The 16,655-nt window shown below is 30.9% G+C and overlaps 1 protein-coding gene across 1 annotated transcript; it reads left to right on the forward strand.

Annotated features, from left to right (window-relative positions):
* The first annotated feature begins 9,380 nt into the window (after positions 1 to 9,380).
* On the forward strand, positions 9,381 to 13,123 carry LOC132277188 (transcription factor bHLH68). The gene is made up of 9 exons (XM_059778962.1): positions 9,381 to 9,972; positions 10,554 to 10,875; positions 11,120 to 11,194; positions 11,442 to 11,507; positions 11,679 to 11,744; positions 11,941 to 11,997; positions 12,185 to 12,229; positions 12,474 to 12,518; positions 12,670 to 13,123. Exons 1-9 carry the CDS (start codon positions 9,719 to 9,721, stop codon positions 12,802 to 12,804), a joined length of 1,065 nt encoding a protein of 354 aa, XP_059634945.1. The 5' UTR covers positions 9,381 to 9,718; the 3' UTR covers positions 12,805 to 13,123.
* The last annotated feature ends 3,532 nt before the right edge of the window (positions 13,124 to 16,655 follow it).

Consider the following 16,655-nt stretch of genomic DNA (forward strand, 5'->3'; position numbering starts at 1 on the left):
CTCTTCTTTATTGTATTTCTCCTCGCTTTTGAGTGTTAATATTTGTACAAATGGACTATTGGTTTAATACTGTAATATTACGGGTTAGGTGCAAAATCCCATTTTTAAACTTTAGTCCATCATATTTTGTAAAGAATTATATTTAATACTATAATTTTATTTAGCTCTTTTCTTTTTCTTTTTTTTTTCTTTTTTTTCCTTTTTTACTTTTTTTTTTATAGTAATGACATCATCACTTAAGATTTAAAATATATGTATGTATATAGCATACAAACTAGTGCAAAATTTAATGGTGTGAAATATGAGACACAATAACAATTTCTTTTTCTTTTTCTTTTTTTAAATTCTTCTAAATTCATAAAACTATTTTTAGACAACCAAATAGTTTTTTGAATTTTTGTTCTCTGAAAATTGTTTTGTAGTTTTACCAAACAAGTAGATTTTTAAATTGAAAAAAAATGAAAACTATTCTCTGTCCTCGTTCTCTAAAAATTATTCTTGAAAACAATTTTGAAATAACAAAACCAAGCAAGGTCGTATTTTTATAACTAAGTTTTTAGAAAATTAAACTAAACAGATTTTTTGTATAATTTTTTGTTTTCAGTTCTCTATTTACAGAATTACAAATCAACCAGACACTAATATTTTCATTTAAAAATCAACATATATGACTTTATTTAATTTTCAAAATGGACTTTTATAATTCTATCAAAAAGGTGGTCGATATTCAAATAAAAAGATTACTTTCGGTTTTTGTAACCAACTCATAACTATCATTTAATTATTTATTTATTTTTGTTGTTTAAGTCAACTCATAATTAACAACTTTGTAGACATAAATATAACAGTTGTATGTATGATAATTTGCATAGTTTTAGGATAGTAGCTAGAATTATTTGGTCAAACTCGTAATGATTTTCATTGTTGCGATTGCATTGTAACAAATTCGAATAAATATGAATATAAACCGATTAAATTGATAAATTTATAAAAATGTGTAATAATATAGGACTCCTCAAAAAATGTTATGAACCTATATCGACTGATTCAGTCAACTATAAAGTTGACATGGTGTCGTTGACAAAATTGAGAAAGTTTAAGTGTTCTTTTTTTAAAAAAAAAAAATTATTTGGCATTTTGCATATTACCCTTTTACAAAATTAAAGAAAGTTTAATATTCACACGCTTTGCTTTACACGTGTGGCACCATGTGGGCCACTGACCCATCTATGTATTCGTCGTCTTCATATGTTTTGGATTCGACCACGAGCATAAAGTTCTGTCGGGCACGTGATCTACCATGACCAAAGTACCACGGTAGTTGGTAGTTACTATAGTTTTGTGCAGTTTGTACTAACTACTAATTAATCCTGCTCTAATAGCTAATTAACCTCTTAAAACCTCCCCTTTGATCATCAATCATATATTGCACATGGCATTGCCTTCCCCACCTGTTTTATAATAACTACCATAGGTAAGTGTATTATTATTATTTTTTAATCATGTATATTGATCCTATAACACACGTACCATTTTAATTAGGAGTACAATGTGAAAACGAGATTTCAAAAACTTATTTCTCGAATTTCTATCAATGCCGCTATGTCCTTAAAGGTAAATACAAGTTTGTTTATATTGTGTTAGCTTGTATGAATTTTTGTATTTTAAAATTAAAATTAACATTTGAATTAATCTTTTTCAAATTTCACTTGTAGAGACATATATTAATTCCATATAACATTAAAGTAATTTAAATAATACAGTGACAAATTATTCTCTTTTTAAGTCTTCAATATTTTGGACAAGTAACAGTGTACCACATAAGTTGTAAACTTCACGTTACTTTTTTCTGCTCATCCTCGAAAACATTTTTAATTCTTTGGTGAGATTAATCAACAATATGATGAACCCAGAATTAAATTAATTGGTTCAGATTAAACTAATGATCCCACAATTTCTCCCTCCTTTGACTTTTTTCTTAATCAAAGATGAACCCACATTTTGACACATCGAAGCAACTAAAGTTATGAAATAATTACCCTATATCGATTAATTTATGTTGTAAAAAATATTAAAATTGTTGAATGAGTGAAGAAAAAACTGGAAAGGTGGGAATTTAAAATTATTTTATACGTGACATGACAAAACAACAAGAGATTAATATAGAAAAAGCATGATTAGGGGATATTGGGATCATTAATTAATTTGTAATTAGGAGAAAAAGAGGCCTGATTATTATTATTATTTTCATAATGAAAATGACTGATGGGTCTGTTTATATTCTACTAAGATATGGTCTTTTGCTTGTCTCCCAAGCATTTTTTTATTTTCCTTTCTGTAATAATTCTGATTAATTACTTCATATTAATACTTAATTTATCAATAAAGCTCCAGTCATCATCTGTCACCACATTATTCCCATCAAATTATTAACATCTGATGCATAAATTTAAGGAATTGATGTTTCAACTAAAGCTTTTGCTTTCCACGTGGGGTCATCTTCATTTGATTCATAACACATCTTACAATAAATCTCTCGAGCATAACTATGAAATTAGTGGATAAGCATACTTGGATCACAAGAGTAAGAGCATACTTAGATCATCACATATAAAAAAGTCTCCTAGAGCACTCAACGACGATAGGTTATTTATCAAAATAACACGAGTCATTATAAGAAGTTTAATAGTCGGATAATTCTAACTGTTTTATGTGAGTGGAGGAGCTCCACCACCGATGATGTCATCATGTTGTCCGTTTCTACTCGATCTCATTAAACAATAAAACTAAAATTGTATATTATTTTCAATATACAATCGGATAGTAGCAAACTACTAACTTTTGATATTATCCGTGAAAAATCACTAATGTCATACCAAGCAATGATCTGATGAATGAGATCGATTAGTCAGATAATCTTGATATTCACCAATAAAATTACTATGTCTTTATAAGATTGATTGGATGCATTAAGAAACGTGTAGGTCTGATTGATTCAATTAGTGTCTTTAGATGCTAACTGATGTGATTTGAATGCAACATTTCCGTGTCCTAATGATCGATCTGATGTAGGTAAAGAAGAAAAAAAATTAAGAACTGACCTAATATCATAATCCATGTCGGTGAATTATTTTTCAAAGTAGTTCATGTTTTTTCATATATATATATATATATATATATATATATATATATATATATATAAAATACTGCTTTTATATTGAATGTATCTATAAAAGTACGCGCAGTGAATTGATTAACTACCTTGTTTGGGAGGATTAATAGATTAACTACCTTGTTTGGGAGGATTAATAACGTACAAGATAGGCTAGAGACTTCCAAATACATGGAATTACTGTGTGTCTGATTAACTATCACTCTCAAAATGGCGACCTAAGTAGGATACTACATTCAATGAACCATTAGACTTTACGTACACCTCGTCGGCAAGGCTGATTTGCTTGGAGTTTCTTTAAGAGGCATCAACTTAATTGTAGATGATTGAATGATTTTTAGTTTGAAAATGGCATTACGCCTATCTTAATGACTTGTTATGATTGAAACTACTCAATCTGAATTGGTGGGGAACCAATAGTCCATCAGTAATTGAAAGCTAGCGGAGAATCAGCTAGCGGAGTCTCATCCATCCCCTGTTGTAGTAATTTTATGTTACATCAACGCATTTAAATCATGTTTTAATACATTTGTTCTATAATATATTTCAACAAAAAACAAATTTATATTAGAACTAAAAAAAATTGACATTGCAATTTAGTTCCTTTACTAACATTGTCATTTAAGGGAAAAAAAAAATATATATTATTAACATTGTCTAATTTTTGTTGAAGTTATCTAGTACTAGCTTACAACGTGACATGAAGAGCATCAAACACCATTTACAATTTTAAAAGATAACCAAACATATTTCTTACTTGCAAGTGTTGTGTTGTTCGATAGCTAGGTTGAATTGCTTCCCGTGTGTACCTTATAGAAAGAAAAAAAAAATTAACAAAAATTCTTGTACCCTCCCACTCTCCCCTAACAGCTAAATCCCTAACATTCTTGTCTTTAAAAAAGTAATAATAATAAAAAAACCATATGCCTCACTTCTAAGTAAGGAGGGATTATTCCAGTCTATGCATACTGTATACTATATTCAATCCTTAGGCTAGGCTGCAAGGGTAGTAGGATAAGGACAATTACCCATTTTTAGAGACACGGACAGAAAAGGAGAAAAATCTTTCCCTTCCTGATTCTGGAATTGGATTCTCTCACGAACTACAAAAATTCTTAAATTATGTTTGGCAGATATAAAATTAAAAATTTAAAATTATAATTCGTGGAATTAGAGAAAATCAACTCAGATCATTTAAACTAATTTTTTTTATTCAATTCCATCAATTCTAATTACAAAACTCCAATTTCAAGTCGGCAAACACAACATTAGTCCAAATACAATTTCAACTCAAAAATGTAATGATTCGCATAAAAAGGGCTGCATAACCCAAATAATATCATTCTTACTTATATTATTAATCACTCGAATTGGAGAGCGGTTACCTGCAATTTGTTAATCGGTTGTTGCTGGTTAACAAAATTATGGAATCTGATAAATGTTGTCTACCCATATTAGATTACTTTCAGCAACAAAGGAGTCATGTAGGGTTCATAGAAAAATCACATAAAAAGACTAGTCTACATCTTAATTTGAGGATTTAGCTGTCTTTACTACTTAAAGAAATTTCCACTATTCCTCTTGATATATATATGGTTAGGGTTTGAGCCAAGAGAAAGAAGGTCAGGATTAGGTTTTAGGGGGTACAAATAAAAGCTAATAACAATTACTATAAAATAAGCCACCTTGGGATCATGAAGAGAAATAGAACTATAGAAGATAAATTTAAGGGATTTTTTATTATTATTATTATTATTATTATTTTTTAAAGCATGTTATGATCGAGTATTCCAATGATGAAACAAAACAACACACCTTTTGATGATTTAGTATTCGACTAGAAGGAAACGACATACCAAATTTAAAAAATGTCCATGTCATTACAAATTATTAATTTGGCTAATTAGCAATTAATCAATCAAATTATCATAGTGATATTGATAGTGAAGCTAATTAATCAAATTATCATATGCCAACCAAAACATGTGTCAACATCACTTTTAATTAAAAAAATATCCTCATAAGAAACAAACAGGACACTGAGGTTTGTCTCTAATGCCGGTGGATTAAGGTAGGATAACCACTATGATAAATCATTAATATAGTAAGATATTGTGATTGTGAACCGTAGAATATTGTTGGTGCACGGTAAAAATTCGGATTGTCAAGTGTGAAAATGTGGTTTAAATTCTACAACATTTTATGTAAATACGTAATTTAGCCCATTCCTTCCAACACTCTCAATTTATTACTACTATTATTTATTGTGACTGCATGTGAACTAATTCACAAAACTAGTAAATAAAAATGTACCTGCTCAATATGCACCAACCAGAAAATGTATGTAAAGCACATAAATATGTTTCCACATATATAAATATACAAACACACACTTGTATAGTTGTATGACAAACACATGTGTAGACATATATATATATATATATATATATATATTACAGAATTCGCGTGCGTGTGTGGGCGAAAAGGGAATATGATGCACAGGAAAAGACAGCGTACCCCGGACAAAGATTTTAGCAGTACGGACCAGACATCCCATTCCTCTCGTTAAAGATAAAACACAAAAACACACACATACACTCTCTCCCCACCCAAAAAATAATATATGTTCCAGTTCACACTAGTTAGGGTCGAGTCGAGATTTAAGGGTTTGTTTGTTTGGTTATCTTCTATTTTTTTTTTTTTTTTTTGGGGGTAAATGGGATTGTTTGTTCGGTTGATTTACATTCTAAGGGAATGTATGTCATGGAGAATATTCATAAACTATAATACGGGAATAATTCTATTATATTAAATTCTTCAGTGTTTTTATTATATTACTAGTTGGAATGATTCTTCCAAATGGGCAAGTTGGGGTTGCAAAGACAATAATACCCTTATAAGATTATATTATGTGCGGATTAAATTGAGGACAGTTTCGGCTTTGTACATACAATACTCGTGTTAGAATTATAAAAGGGCATATATATAAATTAGGGTAAAGTGCAAAAAAAAAAAAAAAAAAAAAAAAAAAAGCCTGCAACTAACTCCCCTGAACTAAAAATTATCCCCCCAAACTATTGATTTGTTGCAATTAAGGACAAACTCATCACCAAAAACTATTTTACCTTTTGTTATTAAAATTTTCTTTTCTTATTAAATTACTTTTTATTATATTTTCTCTTATTTAAACATTAATTATACCAACTACCTTAATTTTATAATTAGTATCAATTGATTATAAAAATGAAAAAAAAAATAAATTTGTAGTTGTCATTTTCTAAAATGATTAACTTATTATACTCACTTTAAAAAAATTTAGTATAAAAAAATATCTTCTTTTTCAAACAATATTCATAAAAAATTAATAAATTACGTAAATAAAAAATGTCTTCTTTTTAATGCAGTATATTCATGAAAATTAAGAAATTACTTAAATTGTTTCAAAATTTTCTATTTAAGATTTTTATTTAAATAATTAATTTAAAAATTAAAGGCAAACTTATGCAAATTTAATGGAGAATATTTCATCAAATTAGTATGAATTTTTTTCATAGTTTATTTTAACAAGAAAAATATAAGAAAGGGTATTATGGTCATTTAATGAAAAATAGGTAAGACAATGGAGTATTTTGTAACTAAATGTGATAGTGTAAAGGGTTTTATGCATAAAATATAGTTCAGAAGAGTTATTTGTAAATTTAGACATAGTTGAGAGGATTTTTTTTGCACCTTATCCTATAAATTATAAATAGATATATAGATAATCAAACAAGTTCCTGGGAATAGAATTTTTTTTTTTTTTTTTGGATAACTGGGTAAGTAACTCTTGGGAATAGAATTAGTTCTTTCATTAATGAATATATAAATAAATAAATTTATATAGACATATACATATTATATATATTGTAGTCATATGCCAAACGAAGAAGATTTTTTTTGTGTGGGATTTTTCATATATAGGTAGGTCACTGATTATTTAGTTGGATTACATATATGATGAGCACTTTAAATTCTTTCTTACCTGTAGAAAATAAGGTAGTATGTGTTAAACTAATCTAGGTAGCTAACATATATAATTAGTGATCAAGATTCAGCAATTGGTTACTGGTAATAAGTTAATTGGATTAATATAAAATCCCAGAAAAAGGAAAAAGAAAAAAGCAACACAAAAGAAAGTTACAAAAATACTATAAGAAGCCACAAAAAGAAGATAACCCTCAAAAAGTTGATGATAAATGTTTGGTTAATGGATGCTACATGACAACAAAAATTCCCAATATCATTTATTGTTGTTGTTGCTTTTACTTTTATTTTTCCTTTTTCATTTTCGGTAATTAATTAAATGAAAATTTATTAAGATCGAAGAAGAAAATTTTAATTATTAGTCAATTTTTTTGGGCAAGTAATATTTACTATTATTGTTATTGATATTGTTGTTGTGCCATTTTAATTTTAATTTTTGTTATTATCATTATTTTGTCCACTCATCCCTTTCTTCTGTTTTGCCTCTTTTTTTTTTTTTTTTTTTTTTTTTTTTTTTTTTTTTTTTCTTAATTGGTACTCATACACACACACATACGTCTCTTTTGAAACTTGAACTCCTGATCTCTTTTTGAGAGGTAAGAGGTCGATACTGTTAAGTCACTGATCTCTCTTTGTAAAACTATAATGATAGTAAGAGGAATATTGTTCTATATTTCCAATGGTTTCGGTACAATATTTACTGGTTTTGTACGAAAACTTTGATATTCAGCTTGAAGACAAATAATTCTCAGTTTTATGAATCACAACCACAGTACTTTCCGAAATATATATATATATATATATATATATATATATAACAACCACAGTTATTCACTTTTGCATTTCTCTTTCAATACAACTTACTTTACCAATAAAAAAGAAAAAAAGTAATTCACGTACTTGATTTAATTTGCTTTCGTGTTCATGGCTTGTCTGTTCTTTTTTTTTTTTTTTTTAATTATATATATTGCTGAATTTACATGTTCACATACAGAAGAACATGAAAAGATTCATTTTCAGAATAAAAACAAGACAAAACTTTTGTAAAGTTTGGTGGCATGGACGTATCTATCATGTGGGGGTGAAAAATCAATATAGTTTCAGTTAATTTCGCACACATTTAGTGATTGATTATATGCACAAACACACACACACTCCCATATATACGCACACTATACATATTTTCTTTATTTGTTTCAAGTTTTTTTTTAATTATATTTGAGTTTCTTCCCCTACAGTAATTACTTTACATTGCCAACTACATTACCATTTAAGAAGTGACAATTTTGTCTTGATGGACTCTTTTCTATCTCGAAAAGATTAAAAGATGAGAACCCTAAGGTGAAAATCTGTGTATATGTTCTGTAATGATGGCCTGTGCATGCATTCTTCTTCTTAAATAAATTTTCCTTTACCAAAAATAAATAAATAAATAAAAATCTGTGTAATTACAGTTAATTTCATAAACACATAGAGTGATTGATTATGTGATCTGTGTATGTATATCTTTATTTGTTATTCTGGACCGCCAACTACATATATTTTTATTTTCGGGAAATTAACAACTACAAAGTTTATAGTAAACATTTAGAAGGAAAAAATTGGTCTTGATGTGACTCTTTTTAATTTGTCCTGTAAAGATGTGATTACTAAATTGTATCTAGCTTTAATTACTCTTTTCTCCATTTGACTTCAAACCTTTAAGTTCAACTTTTGAGTTGTGACTTGCTATTAGATGTTTAATAAAGCTGGATCAATAAAAAGTAAATCACTTTCAAGTGATAATTGTTAACTATTTTAACTTTTTATCATTTAATAATAAATTTTATCACCTGCATGCAGGTCTCATGATAATTAACATGGCAATAGCAAGAATTTATTACATGGTTTGGAGATTATTGATACGAGTCAATCATTATTAGAAATGTAATTAATTGTATTGAAAAAATGTAAAAAATAATTTATTTTTTATTTTCGTTCGGACTTACGTGTCCAATAGTGTTTGTCATGAGGACCATCTAAAAAATTTCTACCTTACAAAGCATGACACCTAGCTTGATACGATGGAAATATGGTGCACTCATAGTCACTATAACGGGATCTATATCTTTTTTCAATTCTTAACTTTTTTTTAATTAAATGAGAATTGTTACCATCTTTTCTGCCCTACTTTGAGATAAAGCAAAAGCAAGAGAAAAGCAAAGAAAGACATAAATTAAAAGAAAGGAAGAAAGAAAAAGGAAATCTGATAAAGAAGAAGAGAAAGAAAGGAAACAAAGACAAAGGTTCTCAAAACCCTATGATATATTCAAATTCTCTCTCTAAATCAAACAGGACTTTGAGTGAGAGCTTCAATTCCTCTACTTAAACTAAAGTAAGGAGACCTCACAAAGTTTCTCCAAAGACCTGTTTGGGAGCTTCAAGAAAGAAAAGTTAAAGTGAAAGAGAGTAGTGCAAAGTGAAGAGAGAAAGTGAAAGAAAACAAGGGAAAATTGAATCTGTTTGTTGTTGAGGAAGCTAGAGATGAATAGAGGTGTTCTGCAGAGCTCGCCGGTGCAACAAATGGTGGCCGGAAGCCCTAACTGGTGGAACATCAATAACATGAGGCCACCACCACCACAACAACCTTCTCCTAATTTATTGGCAGCTCCTTCTTCTTACAGTTTCTTCCCTCAGTACTCACCACTACGACCCACAACATCTTCTTCACTTCCCATGTCATCTTCTTGGCTTGATCATAACCAGGAGCTTCCAGAGTCTTGGAGCCAACTACTCTTGTAAATCCTCCCCCCCCCCCCCCCCCCCCCCCTCTCTCTCTCTCTCACACACACACACACACACAAACAACATACAAAGCTATGTACGTGGGTATCGATCGATTTTTGAAACTAAGACACACTTCTCTCTTCTTTCATTTTTTTTTTTTTTTTTTTTTTTTTTGGTAACGAAGAGCTAGCCACTTCGAAATCTCGAATGGTTAATTAATTTTTTGAATTCCGAATACGTGCAATCACTTGCCGACACACTTCAGACTAATATGCTTTATACCTCCAAACCATACTTCAACTTAGTTGCATGTCCTCGTCACTTATATAAGTTCTTAGATCTAAAAATTGAATACTCTCCCTATCTCTCTCTCTCTCTCTCTCTCTCGCGTGGGTTACATAGACTATTTGTTAACAAGTCTTCTGTGTTACAGATATACTTCAAGGCCTCATATATCTTTGTTGTTTTGTAACTTTAAGAACCCATGTGCTTGATCTAGAAATGGAATAACTTTCATTTGTCATCTTCTCTTAATTACTCTATCTACTAATATTCTATATATATGCTGATTATAAGAAATTGAAATTTGCAGGGGTGGATTAGTGAGTGAAGAAGATAAGTACTCTGGATTGAGCAATAATATTCAACCCAAGTTGGAAAATTGGGAAGATCAACTATTACACCAGAACCAGTCTTCAAATATTTCTGTTGCAGACGTAAAGCAAGAGACCTCAGCAAACAGCTATATGTATGGTCCAAGAAATGTCGAATACCAGACACCAAAACCTACTTGGTCTCAAATGATGCCAGTTTCATCTCCAAAGTCTTGTGTTACAAGTTTAAGTAGTAACATGCTAGATTTTTCTAACAACAAAGCAGATGGGAGGCATCCACCGCCAGACCGTTCCTCTGAGGTATATATAAGGTTTTTTTTTTTAAGAAATCAAAAATTATGATTTTGAGATCAATTTTTTTGTGTTTGGATCATGTGGGCTAGCTTATGGATTTAATTTTTCTTATTTGAAGATTATCCAGCTGACTCTTGGAACTAAAATGCATTAATTTTTATGAACTTGTTTAATTTGTTAGTTTAATTTATCCAATATGGCCAATTAATTAGGGTTCTTAATGATCTTCTCTATTCTTCTCTCTCTCTAGTGTGACAGCACGGCGACTGGTGGGGCACTTAAGAAAGCCAGGGTTCAACCTTCTTCAACTCAGTCTACATTCAAGGTAGCAAAACACAACTCATGACTCTCCCAGTCTCTCTCATACATCTTTGGATGATAACGTACTATATATTGTCTTTCTTGGTTGTCTTTCTTCAAGCATTAAGATTCTTATACCTCTTGTGATCTTACCTCATCCATTCAAGAATGGGAAAAAAAAATCATTCAATCAGATAGAAATTGGATCAATTATTGCAATATTGAAACCATCATCTAATCTTTCTTTTTGTATTTATAATTTCTAACCCCAGGTGAGGAAGGAGAAATTAGGTGATAGAATCACGGCTCTTCACCAGCTAGTTTCTCCATTTGGGAAGGTATAATAATCTCTATACTTGTCTATAATTAAACACATAATTATTTTTGAGAACACCCATTAAAGAGAACTTCTTTCCAAAGACTGAAAGTTTTCTTATACTAGTAAAGAAGACATGAAACATGACTTTCAGAGGTTGTGATGGCCTTTTTCTTTCTTTCTTTCTGTTTAGACTGACACAGCTTCGGTCCTGTTAGAAGCTATTGGGTACATTAGATTCCTTCAGAATCAAATTGAGGTGATGTTTCTTCCTATATATTCTTATATATATATATATATATATATTTCAGAATACTGTGAACCAGCTAGTGATGGCACAGACACACACACGCATACACATATATATATAGTTAAAGTCCCATTTCTCAAAGTTGCTCTAACATTCTTTGGTTATTGAAATTCCAAAAAACTTATCTCCTCCCCCTTGAATGCAGGCTCTTAGCTTGCCGTACTTGGGCAGTGGATCAGGAAATAGAAGGCAGCAACATTCTGTAAGACACCACATCAACTTATATTTCTCACCTCCCAAAGCAACACACACACACAATCTCTCTTTCTCTCTCTCTCTCTATTTATATATATATATATATACACACACATATGTGTGTGTGTATATATATATGTGTGTTAATTTAATATGTGGCATTAATTGATTAATGATTGAAATTGTTTTTGTAGGTTCAAGGGGAGAGGAATTGTTTGTTTCCTGAAGACCCTGGTCAGGTATATATGCTTCATTGGATCCATTACCTCCTCAAAGGCATATATAGAGAAGCTGGCCTGTATTTAAAAAGGCTAACAATTAATTTACTACTGTGTTTTTCTCTTTCCTGCAAAGAAAGTGTTTAAAAGCACAATGTTTTCAGCTTTATAGACTTTAATCTTGATTAAAATATATGAAAGAATATTTAGGGAGTACTGCTTCAGTTGAATTTGATCCTTTTTTTAAACTTTATTTCTCAAATAGCTGTTGAATGACAACTGCATCAAGAGAAAGGGAGCTTCAGAGCAGGTACCTCTTGCCCAATACAAATTTTTTTTTTTCTCCCTCTTTCTTATTGTAATATTTGTGTACAAGAAAATTATACATGCAACAGTTAAAAAAATTCAAATATAATTAGTAATATTAACTTTTCCTTTTCTGAATACGAATTAATTTTTAGGATTCTCATGACGAACCAAAGAAGGACTTGAGGAGTAGAGGGCTGTGCCTAGTTCCAATATCGTGCACAATGCAAGTTGGGAGTGACAATGGAGCTGATTACTGGGCTCCGGCAATGGGTGGTGGTTTCCGATAGAGATATTTTGGACACGGCTGCAGGCACACGTACAGGAGCTTCATGAAATGATATAACATCATGAGCAGTCAATCTGCTAATTAAAAATCTCTAAGGCTGATTGCTCATGATGCTATGCATTTATGTTGAAATTAATTTAGTGTGGAATATTGATTGAGGCTTCAAAGTGTCCTTGAAACTATCTAATTTAGGATAATTAAGCTTAATTATCTCTGCTGCTTCCTTTTAATTATCGGTTACTACAATGCTTTCATGTATATGCCGCCATCTAGTATGAATATCAATCATTTTATATGCTGCATGCAGCACTATTTTCTAATTTCTTGTTTAACTAATTGTTGTATAAGCATTGCATATATATATATATATATATATTCTATTTTCAATATTATGATTTCTTCAAATGATTATTTTTGGTTGGACTGAAATCACACAAACAACAGTATATACCAGTTTTAAAACTCGGACAACACAGGCAAAAAATTGAAAATTTATAAAGCAAAGATGTTTTGATCAATTACAAAGTCATGATGTGTATTTTGACCTATAGAGTCATAGACATTATAGGCTCCTTAAAGATATTCTTTCTTGAGGACCCAGAGGCACCGATGTGGTTAACATAGAGTCATATATATATATATATAGGGTCGTTAATAAAAGATTGACAATATGAGATTGTAATTAATTAATTAATTCTGAACACCATCTATGACCTAGTACAAGTTTAAGACTGAGTTGATCTGATGTTACGTTTGGAAGCAAAGAATTGGTATATTGGATTTGGAATTGAAGAAACTTAGTTTAAAGTTTAAGTTGATCGAATTTCTTTCAATATCAATTTCAAGACGTTGATTCGTTGCATCCAAACACAATATGAGAGTTTTTCTTATGTAATTAATTGGTTGCACATATATTATGCTGATTTTGTTCTCTACAATCTTCAAAAATGGTTGTATAAGCAATCAAAAATATTCTTGTGCTTTGCACATATTTGAAATATTGTTTGTTTCAATTTATTTCTTAATTCCTACTTTCAAAGTTTGCGTTAGAGTGAAAACCTTTTACAACAATTATATATGTATATATAGGATCAAAATTTGATGCCTCCAACTAAAGTACACTTCGATGCTTTGAAGAATTTTTCTTCACAATAATACTAAAAAGAACATATTGACAAGACTGTTGTTTGTATTTCATGAAAAATCTAAGAAGAAAGTATTAAAAAACTGCCATTTCATGTCTGCACAAGGGCAATTCAAGAATCATGAGGGGCAGAATTTAAGGTGTGACCCCATTCCAACAAACGATCATCTCATTTTGTATGTTTGGTTTGGCACATTAGAGGTGTCACATGCATCAGTTGTTGTATCTATATGTCATGACCATATATATATACATGTTTGCATATATGGGCTGTGATGTTTTTGTTTGTCATGTGTGCATTGGTTCACTTACAATTTCCTTTTTCTAGAGTGGTGTTTGGGTCATGTGACTTGTATACCCTTTACCAAACATATATCCACCGGATTGGTCTGGGAGCAACTGAGTTTGAAATGTTTTATAAGCAAAGAATTTCTAAAACTAGAATACGGCCTGTTGGTTGTGGCCTGTAGGACTGGCCTGACTCGCTGATATTAGGAACTACAACGCAGTGTAGTCAGCAGGCCCAAGTTGGCTCTAGCCCGGTTCGAATCATTGTAACTACGAGGCCCGTAGCCTGTGTAATGAAGTTGGTGCGAGTTTGTGTTTATATATATGCATGTACTTGAAATAATGCATATACTTGAAATAGTATGTGGTACAACCACTTCTAATTCTAAAATTGTTTGTAGTTGCAACTGCAAGTCGGGGTATATTTTCCTTGATTTTAGGAAACAACGAATTAACATTAGTGACGATATTGTATACTTTCTCCAGTTGTAACATCTTGTTAGATTAGGAATGCCTACAGAGTGGGCACCATTTTTCTAAACCCATCTAAACAATGAATTTTATTTTCTCCAAATTTTGTCCGGGATGCCCCCACATCCAAGTCGAGTCCAGCGTTTTATGAACGCTTTGATATACATATTGTTTTAAGAAATTGTTCAAATTTAAACAAACCTAAGATAAAATTTTGAATTAATTATTAATCGAAACTGTTCAAGGACTTTGCAAGTTTTAAACTCTCTTTTCAAACTTGGCCATAACCCTATAAAGATGATTTTAAACGTGTCCCAATAAAGGCGGACCGGGTTGGTTAAATTGACATTCAATAAAGTTGCTCTCAATAAATTAATATTATACATTTTTATTAAGTGAACATACTAATTACGCGGTATGTTTAACTCACCCAATATCTTCTCATCAAATAGGAGGAGAATCTTACAATTGTATAAATCTACCATACATGTTCTTTAAGCAAGTTTAATTATAAAGAAGGGTAGCGAGCAAACAGCATTTCTATTTTTCTATGGTATGCATATAAAGTGTATAACCCCTTCTATGTTATAAAAAGTCTATAACATTCAATTTTAAAATAAACAAGGACCTAAATGCTAAAAAGACTAAAGTGTCCCTAATTAAAAAAAAATATAAGAAAAATACCTAATTAAATGTGACATTTTTAAGAAATACCTACCGGCCCTACACATGAATAATTTTTTAACGAAACAATGATATCAAGCCATTTTTTGTCATATTTTTTCAAACTTAACGTACTTATATATTCAAAATAAAGGATAAGTGTGTACGTAATTTGCTCAAAATGTAAACATTAGTGGTGTTTTTCTCACTTTGCCTTTATAAAGGCATTGTAGGAAGAGATAAGGGTGTTTTCAGAATTTTTTTATCTTAATAAGTTAATAGTGATTTCAAGCCCTTTTTGCACATTTTTCAAACTTAACGGACTTATATACACAACATAAGCCCTTCTTTGCTCATTTTTTCAAACTTAACAGAGTTATATATCCAAAATAAACGATATAGGTGTTATTTGCCCAAAAATAAAACATTAAGGATATTTTTTTGACTTTGCCCTATAAAAAATTAGACAATGCTTGTGTCCAACCTGCTAATGTGGCCCAATAAATTTAAAAAGTGTCCAAAAGCAAAAGTTATGATTAAGTTGGGTATTGCCCAATTATTCACCCATTGCTGTAAAATTTGCTTATTTTTTTTGTTTATCATTTTTCTCTCTCCAAGAAAGACCATCTGCATTGTTCACCTTCGTTTCTTCACCTCCATCATCCGAGCTCGCTGGCCTAACTTCGAGCTCATTACCACCAAGCTTAGTTCATAGTCGCCCACCATCCTTGCCGAGCTCATCGCGTCGTTCTTAAACGCCGGTAAAAACAACCGTGCTTCTTGTCGGTTATGTTCAACGCCACCACCACATCGCCATTGTCGACTATCTTTGCTCACCTCTTCATCGCTGGTTCATGCCCACCGTCCGTCGTTCCATTCAATCATCCATTCTTGCTGGTTCAAATTTGTCGATCACAGATCCGCCGCCATTCAGTTCTTCACCACCACTGGATTCCATTCACACAATTTTCGAGCCGGGTTTCATTACTTGAAGCTTCGCTCGTTCGTCGGGTTGAGTTGCTGGATTTCTGAACTGTCACCTGCTTGAAATTTGGCGCTAGAGTTAACGAAGGTTTTGCAAGAACTGTTCACGCCGCTTGATTATATAGTAATAGAAATGGATTAAATCCGAATAGTTGGGCAATTCTCAACTTAATTTTAATTTTTGCTTTTGAATACTTATTTTAAATTCATTGAAGTCACGTCAGCAGGGTGGACAAAGTTCATCCAAACTGCATTTCACACGAACATTATCCGAAAGAATTGAGTTTGAAGTGTCCAACAAC

This window comes from Cornus florida, unplaced genomic scaffold (assembly GCF_030987335.1).
Source record: "Cornus florida cultivar Cherokee Brave unplaced genomic scaffold, ASM3098733v1 CherokeeBrave_3.0.0_Hap2_Chr10, whole genome shotgun sequence".
NCBI classification, from domain to species: Eukaryota; Viridiplantae; Streptophyta; class Magnoliopsida; order Cornales; family Cornaceae; genus Cornus; species Cornus florida.